Source organism: Oncorhynchus masou, chromosome 11 (assembly GCF_036934945.1).
Source record: "Oncorhynchus masou masou isolate Uvic2021 chromosome 11, UVic_Omas_1.1, whole genome shotgun sequence".
In the NCBI taxonomy this organism is placed as follows: Eukaryota; Metazoa; Chordata; class Actinopteri; order Salmoniformes; family Salmonidae; genus Oncorhynchus; species Oncorhynchus masou.
In genome coordinates, this window is record NC_088222.1 from 11,524,394 (window position 1) to 11,546,045 (window position 21,652).

The window sequence follows — 21,652 nt, forward strand, 5'->3', positions numbered from 1 at the left end:
CCCACTCCTCTTCAATGACTGTGGAATGTTGTCCCACTACTCTTCAATGGCTGTGGAATGTTGTCCCACTACTCTTCAATGGCTGTGGAATGTTGTCCCACTCCTCTTCAATGGCTGTGGAATGTTGTCCCACTCCTCTTCAATGGCTGTGGAATGTTGTCCCACTACTCTTCAATGGCTGTGGAATGTTGTCCCACTACTCTTCAATGGCTGTGGAATGTTGTCCCACTACTCTTCAATGGCTGTGGAATGTTGTTCCACTCCTTTAATGGCTGTGGAATGTTGTCCCACTACTCTTTAATGGCTGTGGAATGTTGTCCCACTACTCTTCAATGGCTGTGGAATGTTGTCCCACTACTCTTCAATGGCTGTGGAATGTTGTCCCACTACTCTTCAATGGCTGTGGAATGTTGTCCCACTACTCTTTAATGGCTGTGGAATGTTGTCCCACTACTCTTCAATGGCTGTGGAATGTTGTCCCACTACTCTTCAATGGCTGTGGAATGTTGTCCCACTACTCTTTAATGGCTGTGGAATGTTGTCCCACTACTCTTTAATGGCTGTGGAATGTTGTCCCACTACTCTTCAATGGCTGTGCGAAGTTGCTGGATATTATCAGGAACACATTGTCGCAAACATTGATCCAGAGCATCCCAAACATGCTCAATGGGGGACATGTCTGGTCAGTATGCAGGCCATGGAAGAACTGGAACATTTTCAGCTTCCAGGAAGTGTGTACAGATCCTTGGGGCAGTGCATTATCATGCTGAAACATGAGGTGATGGCAGACGATCAATGTAATGACAATGGGCCTCAGGATCTTGTCACGATATCGCTGTTCATTCAAATTTCCATCAATAAAATGCAATTATGTTCGTTGTCCGTAGCTTATGCCTGCCCATCCCATAACCCCACCGACACCATGGGGCACTCTGTTCACATCAGCAAACCACTTGACCACACGACCCCATACACTTGGTCTGCGGTTCCGAGGCCGATTGGACTGGTTAATTCTCTAAAAACAACGTTGGAGACGACTTATGGTAGAGAAATCATCATTCAATTCTCTGGCAACAACTCTGATGGACATTCCTGCAGTCAGCATGCTAATTGCTCAACACAATCTGTGGCATTGTCTTGTGTGAAAAAACTGCAGATTTTAGAGTGGCCTTTTATTGTCCCTTTCACAAGGTGCACCTGTGTAATGGATTATCTTGGCAAAGGAGAAATGCTCACTAAAAGAGTGAATCACCTTGAGAGATAAGCCTTTTCTGAATATGGACCAAAACTTTACATTTTTATTAGATTTTTTATATTTTATTGCATACAAATCTCTCTTAGCCTGATGGCAAAAATGTGTACAATTGCAGGAAATTAGCCAACAGGACCACACCCATGGGCTTGCCACAGCCACAGTCACCACCTAAACCCCATTTTGATCCAGAAAAAACCCTGTGTGTGCATGTGTGTCCTTGCACTGCATATGCATGTACATCCAAGTGTGTTTAACTCACCCTGGTCCGTGTCATGTTGTACTGGATGGTGCGTATGACCACCAGGATGAGTAGACTACCCAGAGAGATCTCTGTTAACTGACGTTCTGAATACCACGTTATGTTCTTCAATACCTGAGAGAGAGGGAGACAATATAAGAAATGGCTATTTAAATGGTAGCTACTATAGTAGGTAACAACCCATTAATGGATAGTAGCTCCCACTGTTCCTGCCTAATCTCGTAGGACAGTAGATACCACTGTTCCTGCCTAATCTCGTAGGACAGTAGATACCACTGTTCCTGCCTAATCTCGTAGGACAGTAGATACCACTGTTCCTGCCCAATCTCGTAGGGCAGTAGATACCACTGTTCCTGCCTAATCTCGTAGATACCACTGTTCCTTCCTAATCTCGTAGGACAGTAGATACCACTGTTCCTTCCTAATCTCGTAGATAGTAGATACCACTGTTCCTTCCTAATCTCGTAGATACCACTGTTCCTTCCTAATCTCGTAGATAGTAGATACCACTGTTCCTTCCTAATCTCGTAGATAGTAGATACCACTGTTCCTTCCTAATCTCGTAGATAGTAGATACCACTGTTCCTTCCTAATCTTGTAGATACCACTGTTCCTTCCTAATCTCGTAGATACCACTGTTTCTTCCTAATCTCGTAGATACCACTGTTCCTTCCTAATCTCGTAGATACCACTGTTCCTTCCTAATCTCGTAGATAGTAGATACCACTGTTTCTTCCTAATCTCGTAGATACCACTGTTCCTTCCTAATCTCGTAGATAGTAGATACCACTGTTCCTTCCTAATCTCGTAGATACCACTGTTCCTTCCTAATCTCGTAGATACCACTGTTCCTTCCTAATCTCGTAGATAGTAGATACCACTGTTCCTTCCTAACCTCGTAGGACAGTAGATACCACTGTTCCTTCCTAACCTCGTAGATAGTAGATACCACTGTTCCTTTCTAATCTCGTAGGGCAGTAGATACCACTGTTCCTTCCTAACCTCGTAGATAGTAGATACCACTGTTCCTTTCTAATCTCGTAGGACAGTAGATACCACTGTTCCTTCCTAACCTCGTAGATAGTAGCTACCACTGTTCCTGCCTAATCTCGTAGATAGTAGATAACACTGTTCCTTCCTAATCTCGTAGATACCACTGTTCCTTCCTAATCTCGTAGATACCACTGTTCCTTCCTAACCTCGTAGATAGTAGATAGCACTGTTCCTACTTAATCTCGTAGATACCACTATTCCTTCCTAATCTCGTAGATAGTAGATACCACTGTTCCTTCCTAATCTCGTAAATAGTAGCTACCACTGTTCCTTCCTAATCCCGTAGATACCACTGTTCCTACTTAATCTCGTAGATACCACTGTTCCTTCCTAATCCCCTAGATACCACTGTTCCTTCCTAATCTCGTAGATAGTAGATACCACTGTTCCTTCCTAATCCCGTAGATACCACTGTTCCTACTTAATCTCGTAGATACCACTGTTCCTTCCTAATCCCGTAGATACCACTGTTCCTTCCTAATCTCGTAGATAGTAGATACCACTGTTCCTTCCTAATCTCGTAGATAGTAGATACCACTGTTCCTTCCTAATCCCGTAGATAGTAGATACCACTGTTCCTTCCTAATCTCGTAGATAGTAGATACCACTATTCCTTCCTAACCTCGTAGACACCACTGTTTCCTGAAATATTTAACATCGACCAACATCCAAATCCTATAACCCCCCAGATAACCTTTATCTATCAGGCAATGAGATTACTGGCAATGAGATTAAGACAGGAGGTATCAGGAGTTTCAAATGTATCAATGTATCCATCAATGTACATTCAGAGACTAGTCCCAAAGCCACTCCTGCGTTGTCTTGGCTGTGTGCTTGGGGTCATTGTCCTGTTTGAAGTTGAACCTTCGCCCTAGTCTGAGGTCCTGAGTGCTCTGGAGCAGGTTTTCAACAAGGATCTGTCTGTACTTCGCTCCATTCATCTTTCCCTCGATCCTGACTAGTCTCCCAGTCACTCCCACTGAAAAACATCCCCACAGCATGATGCTGCCACCTCCATGCTTCACCGTAGGGATGGTGCCAGATTTCCTCCAGATGTGATGCTTGGCATTCAGGCCAAATAGTTCAATCTTGGTTTCATCAGAACAGAGAATCTTGATCTTGGTCTGAGTCCTTCAGGTGCCTTTTGGCAAAAACCAAGTGGGCTGTCATGTGCCTTTTACTGAGGTGGCTTCCGTCTGGCCACTACCATAAACGCCTGATTGGTGGAGGGCTGCAGAGATGGTTGTCCTTCTGGAAGGTTCTTCCATCTCCACACAGGAACTTTGGAGCTCTGTCAAAGTGACCATTGGGTTCTTGGTCATCCCGATTGCTCAATTTGGCCAGGCGGCCAGCTCTAGGAAGAGTCGGTGGCTCCAAACTTCTTCCATTTAAGAATGATGGAGGGCTGCTCTGCCTACTAATGATAATGACTTTACTTATTATAAAAATTACTTGTGTCATGCACAAAGTAGATGTCCTAACCGACTTGCCAAAACTATAGTTTGTTAATTAACAAGACATTTGTGGAGTGGTTGAAAAACAAGTTTTAATGGCTCCAACCTAAGTGTATGTAAACTTACGACTTCAAATGTATTTGGATGATTTAGAGGTTATTGATTATAAACCTAATTAACTTGGGGTTTCTTATCTCCTCATTCTGCTGCAGCCTCAGCCGCATTGTTCTGAACACCAATATGCTGGTTAACTTTGCATTTATACACACAGCAACTATGGTCTAGGAAAAGGCGTCAATTCAACAGCGCACTGATGTATCAAAACCGAGGACAGCGACTGCTATCAAACACGGGAGAAACCGCGTTTGTTATAAAATAATATTATTTTTTATTTAGTTGGGGTTTCAGTAGCACATGTTACAATTTCTGTAGCACATGTCTTAGTGATGGACTGTTCCATCCCCACTGCCTCCACAATGGATTAGTCCACTCAGACAGGCACGAATCAGACAGGTATCTTGTACATCATGAAATATTTATATATTTTTTGCTACTGCATGACTAAAGAAATCTCTGTCGGCCACAGCCTGATCGACAAAAAAATCGACCAGTTGACTAAATGTCCTGAGCAGGAATAAAGAAATATATTTCCCGAAGATGACAATAGCTAGATACATTTTGATAGCGTCTGTAAATAAAGAGAGGAGGAAAGAGGGGGAAGGAATTCAGATTAAACTGGTGTACAGTAGCCTTCTGACCTCAGGGAATACAATCATCACACACTGGGATCAAAACAATGACTCCCTCATTGGTCAGTCAGTTGACCTAGTATTTCAGAGACCTCATTGCTCAAAACAATGTTGCTCTCTCAGGGATGTGACAGAGAACATCTGGAAAATAAGGATATTAGTTTCAGGGGAAAGTTATTGATGTATTCTTGTAGAAATTCCTCATTAATCAGGAAAAATGTCATCTCTGTCCATCTCTGGATGGCTAGGGGGGAGAGTAGAGAGAGAGGAGGCTGAGGCAGGGCTGGCTGTGTGTGTTCCCTGGCCCAGAACAGGCTCTGGTAAGCAAGTCAGTCAACAGCATTACAGAGTCATCTCACTCTCTGGATGGCTAGAGGGGAGAGTAGAGAAAGAGGAGACCAAGGCAGAGCTGTGTCCTGTCCGGCCCAGCCTCTGGTCAGCCAGTCAGTCACTACACAGCCTCATCACTCTCTGGATGGCTAGAGGGGAGAGTCAAGGCAGAGCTGTGTCCTGTCAGCCTCTGGTCAGCCAGTCAGTCACTACACAGCCTCATCACTCTCTGGATGGCTAGAGGGGAGAGTAGAGAAAGAGGAGACCAAGGCAGAGCTGTGTCCTGTCCGGCCCAGCCTCTGGTCAGCCAGTCAGTCACTACACAGCCTCATCACTCTCTGGATGGCTAGAGGGGAGAGGAGAGAAAGAGGAGACCAAGGCAGAGCTGTGTCCTGTCCGGCCCAGCCTCTGGTCAGCCAGTCAGTCACTACACAGCCTCATCACTCTCTGGATGGCTAGAGGGGAGAGGAGAGAAAGAGGAGACCAAGGCAGAGCTGTGTCCTGTCCGGCCCAGCCTCTGGTCAGCCAGTCAGTCACTACACAGCCTCATCACTCTCTGGATGGCTAGAGGGGAGAGTAGAGAAAGAGGAGACCAAGGCAGAGCTGTGTCCTGTCCGGCCCAGCCTCTGGTCAGCCAGTCAGTCACTACACAGCCTCATCACTCTCTGGATGGCTAGAGGGGAGAGTAGAGAAAGAGGAGACCAAGGCAGAGCTGTGTCCTGTCCGGCCCAGCCTCTGGTCAGCCAGTCAGTCACTACACAGCCTCATCACTCTCTGGATGGCTAGAGGGGAGAGAAAGAGGAGACCAAAGAGCTGTGTCCTGTCCGGCCCAGCCTCTGGTCAGCCAGTCAGTCACTACACAGCCTCATCACTCTCTGGATGGCTAAAGGGGAGAGTAGAGAAAGAGGAGTGCAGAGCCTGTCCGGCCCAGCCTCTGGTCAGCCAGTCAGTCACTACACAGCCTCATCACTCTCTGGATGGCTAGAGGGGAGAGGAGAGAAAGAGGAGACCAAGGCAGAGCTGTGTCCTGTCCGGCCCAGCCTCTGGTCAGCCAGTCAGTCACTACACAGCCTCATCACTCTCTGGATGGCTAGAGGGGGGGAGAGGAGAGACCAAAGAGCCCAGCCTCTGGAGAGTCAGTCCAAGGCAGAGCTGTGTCCTGTCCGGCCCAGCCTCTGGTCAGCCAGTCAGTCACTACACAGCCTCATCACTCTCTGGATGGCTAAAGGGGAGAGGAGAGAAAGAGGAGACCAAGGCAGAGCTGTGTCCTGTCCGGCCCAGCCTCTGGTCAGCCAGTCAGTCACTACACAGCCTCATCACTCTCTGGATGGCTAAAGGGGAGAGTAGAGAAAGAGGAGACCAAGGCAGAGCTGTGTCCTGTCCGGCCCAGCCTCTGGTCAGCCAGTCAGTCACTACACAGCCTCATCACTCTCTGGATGGCTAAAGGGGAGAGGAGAGAGTGGCCGTCTAATCTTAGGCTGAACAAACAGCCCCATGACACCATTAACACTAAAGCACCGCCACATAGATTGTTCAATGTTGAAAAACTTCTGTCCAAACATTGAGAGATGTCTGACTTTGGTTGCCATTTAACCTAGTGGAAATTACATGACAACAGCAAAGAGACCAATGTGAAATGGATTTTCATCTAAAACATCGAGACTTAGAGGTCTGCTGGCAGCCACAGCTTCATGATATCCTGCTGGGGGGGAGGGGGGCACGAGAGAGACACAAATGGCATCCTATCCCCATAAGGTTATGGTTCAAGGTAGTACAATACATAGAGAATAGGGTGCCATTTGGGACATAAGGAGAGAGACACATTCATATGCAGCCCAGGCAATGGACTGAAACTCCATGTGAGTGAGTGAGTGAGTGAGTGAGTGAGTGAAAGGAGTGAGTGAGTGAAAGGAGTGAGTGTGAGTGTGAGAGAGAGATTCATATGCAGCCCAGGCAATGGACTGCGGTTAGGTAGGGAGAGAGGGAATATATGAGAGAGAGAGATAGAGAGGTGGCTTTAAAATGTCAAAAATGATTCACAGAACTGAAGGTAAGGACAGAGTGGAATGAGTCGATCACCGTGAGCTGAATGGTTTAACGGTTTTCTGTTCAAATAGTCTGAATTCATTGACAAGCTGACCAATAATGAAGACTGAAATAGATAGAGGTAGGAGGATGGGGAGCATTTCGAAATTATGGATAGAGACCATCAACGTAACGTTCTTAACAGAAACGACAGGTTTGAGAAATCATTTTCAAAATTACAGATCATAAATCATTGTACTGTTCTTACAGGTCCTGACGTTTGAGAAATCATCATAAATCATAGTACTGTTCTTACAGGTCCTGACGTTTGAGAAATCATCCTAAATCATAGTACTGTTCTTACAGGTCCTGACGTTTGAGAAATCATCCTAAATCATAGTACTGTTCTTACAGGTCCTGACGTTTGAGAAATCATCCTAAATCATAGTACTGTTCTCACAGGTCCTGACGTTTGAGAAATGATCCTTCAGAGAAATGTCTGCCAAGTCTATAATCTGAATTTACTGAGCGGGAATTCATGTTGTTTGAGGTACTGTGTTCGTTTCAAATCCCGACCCCTACCACATAACTGTTGAAGGTGTTGGATGGTGAGGGCTAGAGTGAGGGGTCAGTACTCACCACCTCGTGTATGGATCTGTTGAAGGTGTCGTCCTCAGTGAGGATGAGGAGGATGGTGAGGGTTAGAGTGAGGGGTCAGTACTCACCACCTCGTGTATGGATCTGTTGAAGGTGTCGTCCTCAGTGAGGATGAGGAGGATGATGAGGGTTAGAGTGAGGGGTCAGTACTCACCACCTCGTGTATGGATCTGTTGAAGGTGTCGTCCTCAGTGAGGATGAGGAGGATGATGAGGGCCATGTAGACGTGATGAGAGTTCCTGTCTTGCACATGGTACAGGATCTCTAGGATGGGCACCACCTAAGGGAAGATAATTAGAAAATGACCATGTGTGTTGGTTACTCATATTGGTTTCATTTCATTTAGACAATTTATTCAACCAGGATAATCCACTCAGAAATGCCACCGTTTTCCTTCCTGGTCTCCTGCATGTGTTCCTGCGGTGTGGGGCAGGACAGAACAGAGGGGGCGGAACAGAACAGAGAGGGGGCGGGACAGAACAGAGAGGGGGCGGGACAGAAAGGGAGTGGTGTGGGTGGTACAGAAAGAGGGTGGTGTGGGGCGGCACAGAAAGAGGGAGGGACATAATTGGGGTGGTATGGGACGAGAGACAGAGGGGTGCTGTGGGGTGGGGGCTGGAAGTGGGGCGGCCACCAGACCTCAACCAGAAGGCAAGCCCTGACATGCACCCAACATCCAACACACTGCTTCCCAGACTAAAGAGACACTGGGAGACAGAGAGTGTTGTTCCACAGGGAGCTGTGTGGTTCCAGCATGGTTTCACTGTGTGTGTGGGAGTGATCCTCCTCCCCAACACATTTAAAACCTGCTGAGAAGTGACATCACAGCACACCTGATCGACAGGACCAGCTGTCCATTGTGTGCCAACATGTCAGCTGTGAACAATGAGAAACTAAGACAAAGCGGATGACTAAGATTACGAAAGCCTTGTTACACATTGGAAGTTTGAAGTGACTCAAATCAAATAAAAATTGCATATCCGATTCTAATCTATTATTTTTCCTACAGTCTGAACAGCACATGGAATTGGATATTTCAAGACACAATTCAAACCACCCTGCCAGCAGCACACCACCCTGCATCCCACGTCTCTGAAGCTAAGCAGGGTTGGTCCAGGTTGGTCCCTGGACCTGGGAGACCAGATGCTGCTGGAAGTGGTGTTGAAGGACCAGTAGGAGGCAGTCTTTCCTCTGGCCTAAACATATTTTTTTTATCCCAATGCCCCAGGGCAGTGATTGGGGACATTGCCTTGTGTAGGGTGTCATCTTTCAGATGGGACGTTAAAAAGGTGTCCTGACTCCTTGTGACACTAAAGATCCCATGCCACTTATTTTTTTTTAACCTTTATTTTACTAGGCAAGTCAGTTAAGAACAAATTCTTATTTTCAAAGACGGCCTAGGAACAGTGGGTTAACTGCCTGTTCAAGGGCAGAACGACAGATTTGTACCTTGTCAGCTCGGGGATTCGAACTTGCAACCTTTCGGTTACCAGTCCAACGCTCTAACCACTAGGCTACCCTGCCGCCCCATGTCAGCTGTGAACAATGAGAAATAGTATGGGTGTTAACCCTGGTGTCATGGATAAATTCCCAATCTGGCCCTCATACCATCATGGTCACATAATCATAGACATACAAAACATAGAAAAGCTCAATTTTGTCATATGTTGATGTGGTGCTGGAGACGATGAATAGGTCGGTAGTTGAACCATTCTCCTCTTTATTTTTCCTTTAACTTACCAGGTTCTCCATGTCTGTGCGTGACAGCATGTAGTTCCTCATATTGGTGTTCTGATGCAGCAGCGTATAGAGTAACAGCGTAGCCTGGTCAGACCTCTGCTGCTCACACAGAGCTGTGTACAGGCTGTTGAAGTTAATCTGGAACGTATGGTGCTGCTCTGTCGGGATGGACGACGTGTCTAAAGGAGGTCGAAAGGCTTGTTAGATACTACTGCCCTGTTGGAACTGGGAACACAGGCATTTCTCTACACCCACAGTAACTTCTGCCCTGTTGGAACTGGGAACACAAGCATTTCTCTACACAATAAATATGTATGTGACCAGTAACAATAAATATGTATGTACTAACTACTGCCCTGTTGGAACTGGGAACACAAGCATTTCTCTACACGATAAATATGTATGTGACCAGTAACTACTGCCCTGTTGGACTAGGAACACAAGCATTTCTCTACACGATAAATATGTATGTGACCAGTAACTACTGCCCTGTTGGAACTGGGAACACAAGACCAGGCAGAGCTGTGTCCTACACCCACAATAACATCTGATAAATATGCGTTTGTGACCAATAACATCTGATAAATATGTGTTTGTGACCAATAACATTTGATATTTAAGCCATTTAGCAGACACTCCTATCAAAGACAAATTACAATGAGACACACATTCACCAATAGTTCCCTTTAAGTCTGCTTCTATTGGTACATTATGTGATACTCTATGTAAACATTTACATTTGTCATTTAGCAGACTCTTATCCAGAGAGACTTACAGTTAGTGTGTTCATATTAAGATAGCTAGGTGGGACAACCACATATCAGTCATAGTAAGTACATTTTTCCTCAATAAGTTAGACAGCAGCAAAAGGTCAAAATTGCTCGCGGTCTCAGGGTACCATTGAAAATGAGACCCTGGTCTCAATTGGGCTCCCTGATTAAATAAAAAAATGTATTTTCAATAGATAAGACCAAATGCCTTTAGCATTTAGACAGGTAGTGATAAGGGGGAGGGGGGGGGAATCGATACAGTTACATATCTCAATATTTTGACTCAAAGCAACCCCCCCAAAAAAAACATTTGCTAGTGTTAGCTAGCCATAGTAGGCTGTACCTGCCCCAAATCGCCAGTATTTTTCAACCTATAACTTGTTGTCCCATCTGCTTCTTAAAATAGTGAGTCAACATGTTTTCAGCACTTCCTTCAAACTCAAAACTCGTTTTCTCATGCTCCTGGAACATCAAATTGCTATAAAATCGCAAGTATCAGATCACAATACATATAGTATCGGCACCTAAGTATCAAATAAGATGATATTTGTCAAGTACAGTTTACAGCTAAATGGGCAGCTAAATGCTTGTGTGCTAGTTCCCTCAATATCACAGAACAATAACCAATGTTCATAATAAGAGTTTCATTAAAAACAACAACGTAACATGACAATTTCGTATTGTGAGGTCCCCTGAGATTCCCGGGCCCCACAGTGTGTTTTTGAAGCAGCTGTCTGTAGGGAGTGTGCGTGTGGGCATAAGGTGTGTGTGTGTGTAGGGCAGTGTGTGTGTTGGGCAGTGTGTGTGTTGGGCAGTACCTTGTGTGTTTTTGAAGCAGGTGACAGCCTGTCTGTAGGGGTTGGGGCAGTCGTTTGGTCCATCTGTCAGATTGGCTAGCACCAGGAGTAATAACAGGCTCTGATTGGATAAGGGAAGCGGGTTCTGTTCCTGCTCCAATCTGGTTTACTGCTGGCTCCGCCCAGTGTGAACACACTCCACAACCCACCTGGAGGAAACGCATAGGTAGAGAATATTAATATTGGTAACTGTCTATGAACACCCTCTTCCTAATGTCTTACGAGCTCATTTATAACACCTTATAAGCAATGTGAAAAAGATGACATAGGCGCTAGTAACTTCTCATAAATTACAATATATATTTTTTTAAATTAAACAAATATATATATATAAAAACAATGGAAATGGGACAAGAGAACAAGACCTGGTATGGACAAAAGAGGAATGTAAGGACACGGTTTCATACTCAAAAATAGAAACGCAACATGCAACAATTTCAAAGATTTTACTGAGTTACAGTTCATTTGAGGAAATCAAGTCAATTTAAATAAATTCATTGGCCCCTAACCTATGAATTTCCCATGACTGGGCCTAGGCCCACCCACTTGGAAACCAGGCCCACCCACTTGGAAGCCAGGCCCACCCACTTGGAAGCCAGGCTCAGCCAATCAGACTGAGTTTTTCCCACAAAAAGGCTTTATTACAGGGCCCACTAAAGACATCTGTGGAATTGTGTTGTGTGACAAAACTGCACATTTTAGAGTGACCTTTTATTTTTCCCAGCACAAAGTGAAAACTTATAAAGAACATGCTGTTTAATCAGTATCTTGATACACCACACCTGTCAGGTCAAAGGATTATCTCCCAAAGGAGAAATGCTCACAAAGGAATGTAAAAACATTTGCTAAAATATTTGAGAGAAATAAGATTTTCAGCATATCAAAAATATCTGGTTTCTGATTTTAGCTCATGAAACATGGGATCATAAAACACTGTGCATTTATATTTTTGTTCAGTATAGATATTGCTATTGAAAACTACACTATTTGATTTTCTGAACATCTTATTGTATTTTCTCAGAACAGTGCAATTTGGTAATAAACCTTACAATCTGAGAAAAACAACACAGACAGTGTATCAGAATTTCTGTCTCAAAGTGAAAAGGATTGGTCTCCATCTAGAGGTGAGAGACAGAACAGACAGTTTCCCAGCTTGACCGATTGTGAAAGAAGAGCAGTCAATGTCAGTTATCAGCTCTGCTGTGGTCAATACCCTGACCATGTTCAACCTACTGGTTATCAGCTCTGCTGTGGTCAATACCCTGACCATGTTCAACCTACTGGTTATCAGCTCTGCTGTGGTCAATACCCTGACCATGTTCAACCTACTGGTTATCAGCTCTGCTGTGGTCAATACCCTGACCATGTTCAACCTACTGGTTATCAGCTCTGCTGTGGTCAATACCCTGACCATGTTCAACCCACTGGTTATCACAGTGAAAATGTTCAACCCACTGGTTATCATTCTGCTGTGGTCAATACCCTGACCATGTTAAACCCACTGGTTATCAGCTTGCTGTGGTGAAAAAGATGACCATGTTCAACCCATGGTTAAAATATCTATTGTTTCTGACCATGATTTCAACCCACTGGTTATCAGCTCTGCTGTGGATACCCTGACCATGTTCAACCCACTGGTTATCACTTTGAAAACCCTGACCATGTTCAACCCACTGGTTATCAGCTCTGCTGTGGAAAACCATGTTCAACCTACTGGTTATCAGCTCTGCTGTGGTTTTCTGACCATGTTCAACCATACTGGTTATCAGCTCTGCTGTGGTCAATACCCAGACCATGTTCAATTCTGGCTGTGTGGTCAAACCCTGACCATGTTCAATCTGTTATCAGCTCTGCTGAAAAAACACAGATACACACCTGTGGTCAATATGACCATATCAACCCACTGGATAGAAGCTCTGCTGTGGACCCTGTCTCAAACCCACTGGTTATCAAATGGAAAATGAAAACCATGACCATGTTCAACCCACTGGTTATCAGCTCTGCTGTGGTGAAAAGACCATGTTCAATAGATATTTAAAGCTCTACTATGGTCAATACCCTGACCATGTTCAACCCACTGGTTATTCTGCTGTGGTGAAAACCTGACCATGTTCAACCCACTGGTTATCAGAAGATACCCTGACCATGTTCAACCTATTGGTTATCAATGTAGTTATACCCTGACCAGCTCAGCTGCTGTGGTCAATACCCTGACCATGTTCAACCTACTGGTTATCAGCTCTGCTGTGGTCAATACCCTGACCATGTTCAACCTACTGGTTATCAGCTCTGCTGTGGTCAATACCCTGACCATGTTCAACCTACTGGTTATCAGCTCTGCTGTGGTCAATACCCTGACCATGTTCAACCTACTGGTTATCAGCTCTGCTGTGGTCAATACCCTGACCATGTTCAACCTACTGGTTATCAGCTCTGCTGTGGTCAATACCCTGACCATGTTCAACCTACTGGTTATCAGCTCTGCTGTGGTCAATACCCCAACCATGTTAAACCCACTGGTTATCAGCTCTGCTGTGCTCACGACCATGTTAAACCCACTGGTTATCAGCTCTGCTGTGGTCAATATCACGACCATGTCCTTCTTCTATCTAATCGGTTAATGTGCTAGTCCATGTGGTTGGACAAAGACCTAAAGCACATAAATTATTTTATTTTAATGAAAGATGGCCCAGTGTGTCCTTGTACCCAACTTTGTTTGACTCTGACAGAACAGCAGAGCCATGGTCACTTCCCCTCTCTGGCCCCTCTGTCTCTGTCCGGTCCCCCACAGTCCTCACCCTGTCTCTGTCCGGTCCCCCACAGTCCTCACCCTGTCTCTGTCCGGTCAGTCCCAGTCCTCCCTCTGTCAGGTCCCCCCCAGTCCTCCCTCTGTCTGGTCGTCCCCCCAGTCCTCTGGGTCGTTGGTGCGTTAGTGCCACCTTAGCACCAGCTCGGACTTCTCTCCTCCCCCTCTTCTCTCCTCCCCCTCTTCTCTCCTCTCCTCCCTCTGCCTTTCCATCTCTCTCTTTCCCCCTCCCGCTCTCCCAGCCCCCATTCTGTGGCTATCCCAGAGCCAGAGGATGTGAGCGGAGCATTTCGCTCTGGTACCGCTCAGCCACAAGCTCCGGGCAGCATTTTTCATTTCCTTCATCACTGTTCTTCGGATTAGGCATATTCTGTAGTATTTATTCAGCCAACCCCACCACTAATGCGCAGAGATGTTGATACGAGTCGACCAAGAAATAGGTCACAGCCTGTGTAATTGATGGCATGATAACCAACGCAGCAGCACCAGAAACGTTTACATTTCTTTACAGGCTATTGTCAAAAAGAGTTCATAACAGTGCTAAAGTTGTCTATCAAGTGTGAAATCTGAGCACAACTGAAGTATCTGATCATCAATAGATTAGTAGTGTTGAGCATTTAACTGACATTTCGGTTATTTTTCAGGTTTTTAAAACACTAAAACACTAATTGACCGAAGTTCAAGTATTTAAATTCCATTTAGTTATTTTTTCCATGAGCTCGATGTAAAGTTTCTGTAGAGATAAATCAGATCAAGGCTGAACTGTGTCATGTAGTAGGGAGTTGTAGTTTCCAACAGACCAATATTCTACATAGTTTAGCTCAGAAAACGTGGAAATGAGCTACAATGACCATAATCCATTGCAGGCCCACTTAAACTTGTCCGGTCTGTGCGGAGCAGGCACGAAGACTGCACGGTAAAGCAATGCACGAGTTGAAAATATTGAAGGTACGCGGTACTCAGAACTCACCTCACCTCAGTCACCCCCAAAGCAGCGTTGCTCCATTGACAATGCATGACTTCATCCGGAACACAAAGAGTTTGATGCATTTGGTGGATGTGAGGCACGAGAGAAGAGAGAATGTGCGATCAAGAAGGATAGAAAAGCAGTTGCTCCATGAGCTTGAAAATACATGATCTAAGTGATTGATAGTTGGCATTCAGCAGTCAAAAGTATGACTTTATTATTTACTTTGAAGAACTACTAAAATAGTGATTTTGTCAGACAGCAGCTCTATAGAGATGATATGATGACATGGAATGAAATAAAGTCATCATATCAAACATTTTATTAAAGTAAAGTAATGCGAATAAATTAGGGCTGTCCCCGACAAAAAATCTTGGTAAAAATTGTCAAACTTATTTTTCCATATATAGACACATCATATATGTTTTAATCAACTACACTGCTCAAAAAAATAAAGGGAACACTAAAATAACACATCCAAGATCTGAATGAATTAAATATTCTTATTAAATACTTTTTTCTTTACATAGTTGAATGTGCTGACAACAAAATCACACCAAAATTATCAATGGAAATCAAATTTATCAACCCATGGAGTTCTGGATTTGGAGTCACACTCAAAATTAAAGTGGAAAACCACACTACAGGCTGATCCAACTTTGATGTAATGTCCTTAAAACAAGTCAAAATGAGGCTCAGTAGTGTGTGTGGCCTCCACATGCCTGTATGACCTCCCTACAATGCCTGGACATGCTCATGATGAGGTGGCGGATGTTCTCCTGAGGGATCTCCTCCCAGACCTGGACTAAAGCATCCGCCAACTCCTGGACAGTCTGTGGTGCAACGTGGTGTTGGTGGATGGAGCGAGACATGATGTCCCAGATGTGCTCAATTGGATTCAGGTCTGGGGAACGGGCGGGCCAGTCCATAGCATCAATGCCTTCCTCTTGCAGGAACTGCTGACACACTCCAGCCACACGAGGTCTAGCATGGTCTTGCATTAGGAGGAACCAAGGGCCAACCGCACCAGCATATGGTCTTACAAGGGGTCTGAGGATCTCATCTCGGTACCTAATGGCAGTCAGGCTACCTCTGGCGAGCACAAAGAAATGCCACCCCACGACTGACCCAGCTCCAAACCGGTCATGCTGGAGGATGTTGCAGGCAGCAGAATGTTCTCCACGGCGTCTCCAGACTCTGTCACATGTGCTCAGTGTGAACCTGCTTTCATCTGTGAAGAGCACAGGGTGCCAGTGGCGAATTTTCCAATCTTGGTGTTCCCTGGCAAATGCCAAATGTCCTGCACGGTGTTGGGCTGTAAGCACAACTCCCACCTGTGGACATCGGGTCCTCATACCACCCTCATGGAGTCTGTTACTGACCATTTGAGCAGACAAATGCACATTTGGGGCCTGCTGGAGGTCATTTTGCAGGGCTCTGGCAGTGTTCCTCCTGCTCCTCCTTGCACAAAGGCGGAGGTAGCGGTCCTGCTGCTGGGTTGTTGCCCTCCTACGGCCTCCTCCACATCTCCTGATGTACTGGCCTGTCTCCTGGTAGCGCCTCCATGCTCTGGACACTACGCTGACAGACACAGCAAACCTTCTTGCCACAGCTCGCATTGATGTGCCATCCTGGATGAGCTGCACTACCTGAGCCACTTGTGTGGGTTGTAGACTCCGTCTTATGCTACCACTAGAGTGAAAGCACCGCCAGCATTCAAAAGTGACCAAAACATCAGCCAGGAAGCATAGGAACTGAGAAGTGGTCTCACCTGCAGAACCACTCCTTTATTGGGGGTGTCTTGCTAATTGCCTATAATTTCCACCTGTTGTCTATTCCATTTGCACAACAGCATGTGAAATTTATTGTCAATCAGTGTTGCTTCCTAAGTGGACAGTTTGATTTTACATTGTGTTGTTTAAGTGTTCCCTTTATTTTTTTGAGCAGTGTATATGCACTAAGCTTGTCTGATGCTTTAAGGGCAATGCTTGATTAAACAATTAAGACGCACAAATGACTAGCGGGAGTCCGACTGCAATTCATTTGAATGTGATGGACCGGGCTCAGGCTTGCTGAGCAAAAATGTGACTGACTAGCAACCGTTTCTCTCTCCTCCCTGCTGCAGCGACCACCACACATCATCAACAGTGTTTATCATGCTGTCTGTGTTGCTGAAGCTGTAACATAATTACAGACATTTCTGACTGAAGGGTTTCCAGAAATCCCTCATTTGTTTAGGAAAAACATTCCATATTCCCTCAACCCTTGCTCTCTTTACGTGACATGCATGCACGTGACCAATAGGACATGACCTATAGCATGTCATGATCACATCAATAAACTCTAAACACAGTAACATGTGACAGCAAAATAGACGCAGAGGACATGACAAAAACTTGAAACGGGGGGACGTTTTTTTCCCCTATTTTTTCCTTAGGGGGGGGGGGGGATCAGCTTAATATTGCGGAAAGATATTAACAGGGGAATGTTTACTGGTTGCCCAGGAGGTAAAGGGGAAGTCAGATGTGTGGAACAAACTGGAGATCAAGAAAAAGGAGCAAGCGCTGTGTCTAATTTCTTTGACCGTTAGCAACAATGTATACAACACTAAATAAATTAATAGTACCAGAGATTCTCTTGTAAAACATTTGGTCAAGCCTTTATTACAGCAAAGACTAAAACCAGTCATTCATTCGTGAATGCAATTTCCAAAATGGAAAGGTTTATTTATTGTTTACATTAACTATTCAAGGGATGCTTTGTTATTTCATTTTAAAAATAAAATGCTTGATTGTATTTCAAAGCATGAATGATTCGTACGCTGTGTGATGACCTGAACAAATGAATAAATGATTGATACAGTAGCCTACATAAGTATTGACATATATGCTTAAGTAAGTTACGTAATAATAACAATAAGGAGATCAAGAAAGTTATTATTTTTATTATTATCATTTGGAACAGTGTAAACCACACCAAATAAATTATAAATAATACCAGAGGCAGTTCTAACGGGAAAAAAAGTAAAGAGGATTTATTATTATTATTATTATTATTATTACAGCATAGTAACGATTAAAAACAGCCAAATTTGTTTATCCGACATGTGGTTGAGTGAAGCTTGGTGCTCACGGAATCAGTAGGCTATTAAACACTCCAACAGACAACAGAGCAGGATGCGTATTATTTCTGTACAGCCAGGCCCATTGAAGAGTTAGGTTATTAATTATAGATCTAATTAAGTTGTGGTTTCCTCTCGCTCTTTTCTTAGACAATTAAGCCAAGGGAGGTTTTCTCATCTCCTCATTCTGCTGCTGCTGCCTCCACCACATTGTTCTCAACACCAACATGCTGATTAACTTTACTATTATGCACATAGCAACGTGGTCTAGGAAAAGAGTGCTAATTCAACAGCGCACTGATGCGTTTCAGAACCGCGGACAGCAACCGCATGTTATAATTTTTTTTTTTTGTATTAGTGTTGCACCATTGATCTTATGTAATATAACCATGTACAATTTCTGTAGCAAATGTTTTACAGTGATGGACTCTGCCATCCCCACGGCCTCCACAATGGATTAGTCCAATCAGAAAGATGTCTTGCACATCTTGATTATATATATTTTTTGCTATTGCTCGACTAAAGAAATCTCGGTCGACCAACAACCTATCGACCAAACAATCGAACAGCTGACTAAATGGTGTCAGCCCTGGAATAAATGGTTAATAAATTATAAGCATTGTGAACGCATTCTAACCACATAATGCCTACCCCCCAAAAAATTATTTTTTAATCAAAACCAAAATCCGTGACTATTTTTTTATTAATCGAACCGACCTCAAAAAGCTCTAATCGCTCAGCACTATACACTAGAGAAAAAGCAATTGTTTTTAACACAGCAGACACATGTCATCAGACAGGCCCTGGTTCAGTAGCCTCAGCACATCTGGTATTGTAGGCCTACTGTGATTGGTTAAATAGTGATTCATGTGAGACTCCTCCTTTGTTGTTTCAATGTTGAAGTGCCTTACGATAAGAGTCTACTTCAAAGCCAAATGGAACATGGTGTTTAAAAATTATAATTTTTGAAACAAAAAAAAACCCGAAACGGACTAATTTAGAGCGGCAGTTTGTTTTCCTGTGAGCGTTGAGCTATTTCTTGCGGAACGGTGAAAAGACGTTGAGCACTGGAGTGGTGTATAAAGACTATGGGTGGGATTTCCACATACTCTGCCCACAGGCCACAGTGCTGCTCCAGCAGTCCTAATTCCCTGCATGGCGTCTAGCGGTGACGGCCGGCAGCAGTAACCCAACAGAGAGGGGTGGGGGGGGATATAAGCAGCCCTTGTGACTGAGCCCTGCTCATCACTGGCACCAGACCGGCTGGAGCAGACGCATTTCTGTCAGAGCACTGACCAGCAAAGCAGCATTCCAAATAGCACCCTATTCCCTATGTTTTGTACCTTACAGGCCCTGGTCAAAAGTAGTGCACTATATAGGGAATAGGCTGACATTTTGGACACAGTACAGAGCAGTGCCAGGTCCTGGCTGGCTGACAGCAAGGCTTCCTGACTCACTCTACTGACTCTCTCTTTATCCCCCCACAACACTGCTCTTCTTTCCCTTCTCCAGCTCCCAGGCATTGATACTGACACCAACAAGGCCAAGCCATTTTGGAATTTCTCCTCAGCTATCACGCTTCCTCTGGAAGAACCGTGTCTGTGTAAGGATGAATAAGAGTCTACAGTGGTTTAGCACTGTGTGTGTGTGTGTGTGTGTGTGTGTGTGTGTGTGTGTGTGTGTGTGTGTGTGTGTGTGTGTGTGTGTGTGTGTTCGTGTTGAACTATACTTGTGGTGACCAGAAGTCCCCACAATAATTTTTTTAACAAACACAAATTTAACCAACTGGGGACATTTTGTTGGTCCCCCACAATTCTTTGGGGAACCCACAAGGTCAAATGCTATTTCTAGGGGGTTTAGGGTTAAGGTTAGTGTTAGAGTTAGGTTTAGGAGCTAGGTTTAAGGTAAGGGTCAGGGAAAATAGGATTTTGAATGGGACGGAATTGTGTGTCCCCACAAGTTTAGTTGTACAAGACTGTGTGTGTGCGCGCACAAGGGTTGAGCAGAACGTGGGCTAACGGTCTGTGAGAATGCATCCAGACCGACCGCCATAATGGCCATCATGTGGTCTATAAACAGGACATCATCATTAGGGGTAATAATGACAGACAGCAGAGATTGTGCAGAGAACCTTGTCCTGTAACAAGTCTCTTGTACCCAGCATGCCAGCTCCACTACATATGAAAAGATACGTGAACACCCCTTCCAATTAGTGGATTCGGCTATTTCAGTCACACCGGTTGCTGACATGCAATCTCCATAGACAAACGTTGGCAGTAGAATGGAGTTACTGTAGAGCTCAGTGACTTTCAATGTGGCACCGTCATAGGATGCCACCTTTCCAATAAGTCAGTTTGTCAAATTTCTGCCCTGCTGGAGCTGACCTGGTCAACTGGAAGTGCTGTTATAGCGAAGTGGAAACGTCTAGGAGCAACAACGGCTCAGCCACGAAGTGGTAGACCACACAAGCTCACAGAATGGGATTGCCGAGTGCTGAAGCGCGTAAAACATGCCTGTCCTCGGTTGCAACACTCACTACCGAGTTCCAAACTGCTTCTGGAAGAAACGTTAGCACAATAACTGTTTGTCGGGAGCTTCCTGAAAGGAGTTTCCATAGCCGAGCAGTCGCAGACAAACCTAAGATCACCATGCGCAATGCCAAGCGTTAGTTGTAGTGGTGTAAAGCTGCCGACATTAGACTCTGGAAAGCCTTCCCAGAAGAGTGGAGGCTGTTATAGCAGCAAAGGGGGGACCAACTCCATATTAATGCCAATGATTTTTTAATGAGATGTTCAACAAACTAGTGTCCACATACTTTGTCATGTAGTGTGTCTACGTCTGTGAGTTATCCTCGACAAGCTAACACCAACATGGACGAGACACTAGCATGAGATCATAGACAGGATGTCATCCAGGAGTAATACCTGCTCAAACACCATCTGCACTGCTGATATGGGTCTGGGGCTAACGGTGGACGATATGAAGACATCTGCACTGCTGATATGGGTCTGGGGCTAACGGTGGACGATATGAAGACATCTATACTGCTGATATGGGTCTGGGGCTAACGGTGGACGATATGAAGACATCTGCACTGCTGATATGGGTCTGGGGCTAACGGTGGACGATATGAAGACATCTATACTGCTGATATGGGTCTGGGGCTAACGGTGGACGATATGAAGACATCTATACTGCTGATATGGGTCTGGGGCTAACGGTGGACGATATGAAGACATCTATACTGCTGATATGGGTCTGGGGCTAACGGTGGACGATATGAAGACATCTATACTGCTGATATGGGTCTGGGGCTAACGGTGGACGATATGAAGACATCTGATATGGGTCTACTGCTGATATGGGTCTGGGGCTAACGATATGAAGACATCTATACTGCTGATATGGGTCTGGGGAAGACGGTCGATATGAAGACACTGCTGATATGGGACATCTATACTGCTGATATGGGTCTGGGGATATGAAGACATCTATACTGCTGATATGGGTCTGGGGCTAACGGTGGACGATATGAAGACATCTGTACTGCTGATATGGGTCTGGGGCTAACGGTGGACGATATGAAGACATCTATACTGCTGATATGGG

The 21,652-nt window shown here is 44.8% G+C and overlaps 1 protein-coding gene across 1 annotated transcript in view; it reads right to left on the reverse strand.

The window, feature by feature from the left end:
- dym (dymeclin) overlaps positions 1-21,652 on the reverse strand; it is a 179,979-nt gene that overhangs the window by 99,553 nt on the left and 58,774 nt on the right. Inside the window, 5 exon segments of the mRNA XM_064977384.1 lie at positions 1,515-1,628; positions 7,937-8,062; positions 9,523-9,701; positions 11,111-11,248; positions 11,251-11,298. Of these exon segments, the coding sequence (XP_064833456.1) occupies positions 1,515-1,628; positions 7,937-8,062; positions 9,523-9,701; positions 11,111-11,248; positions 11,251-11,298 (605 nt within the window).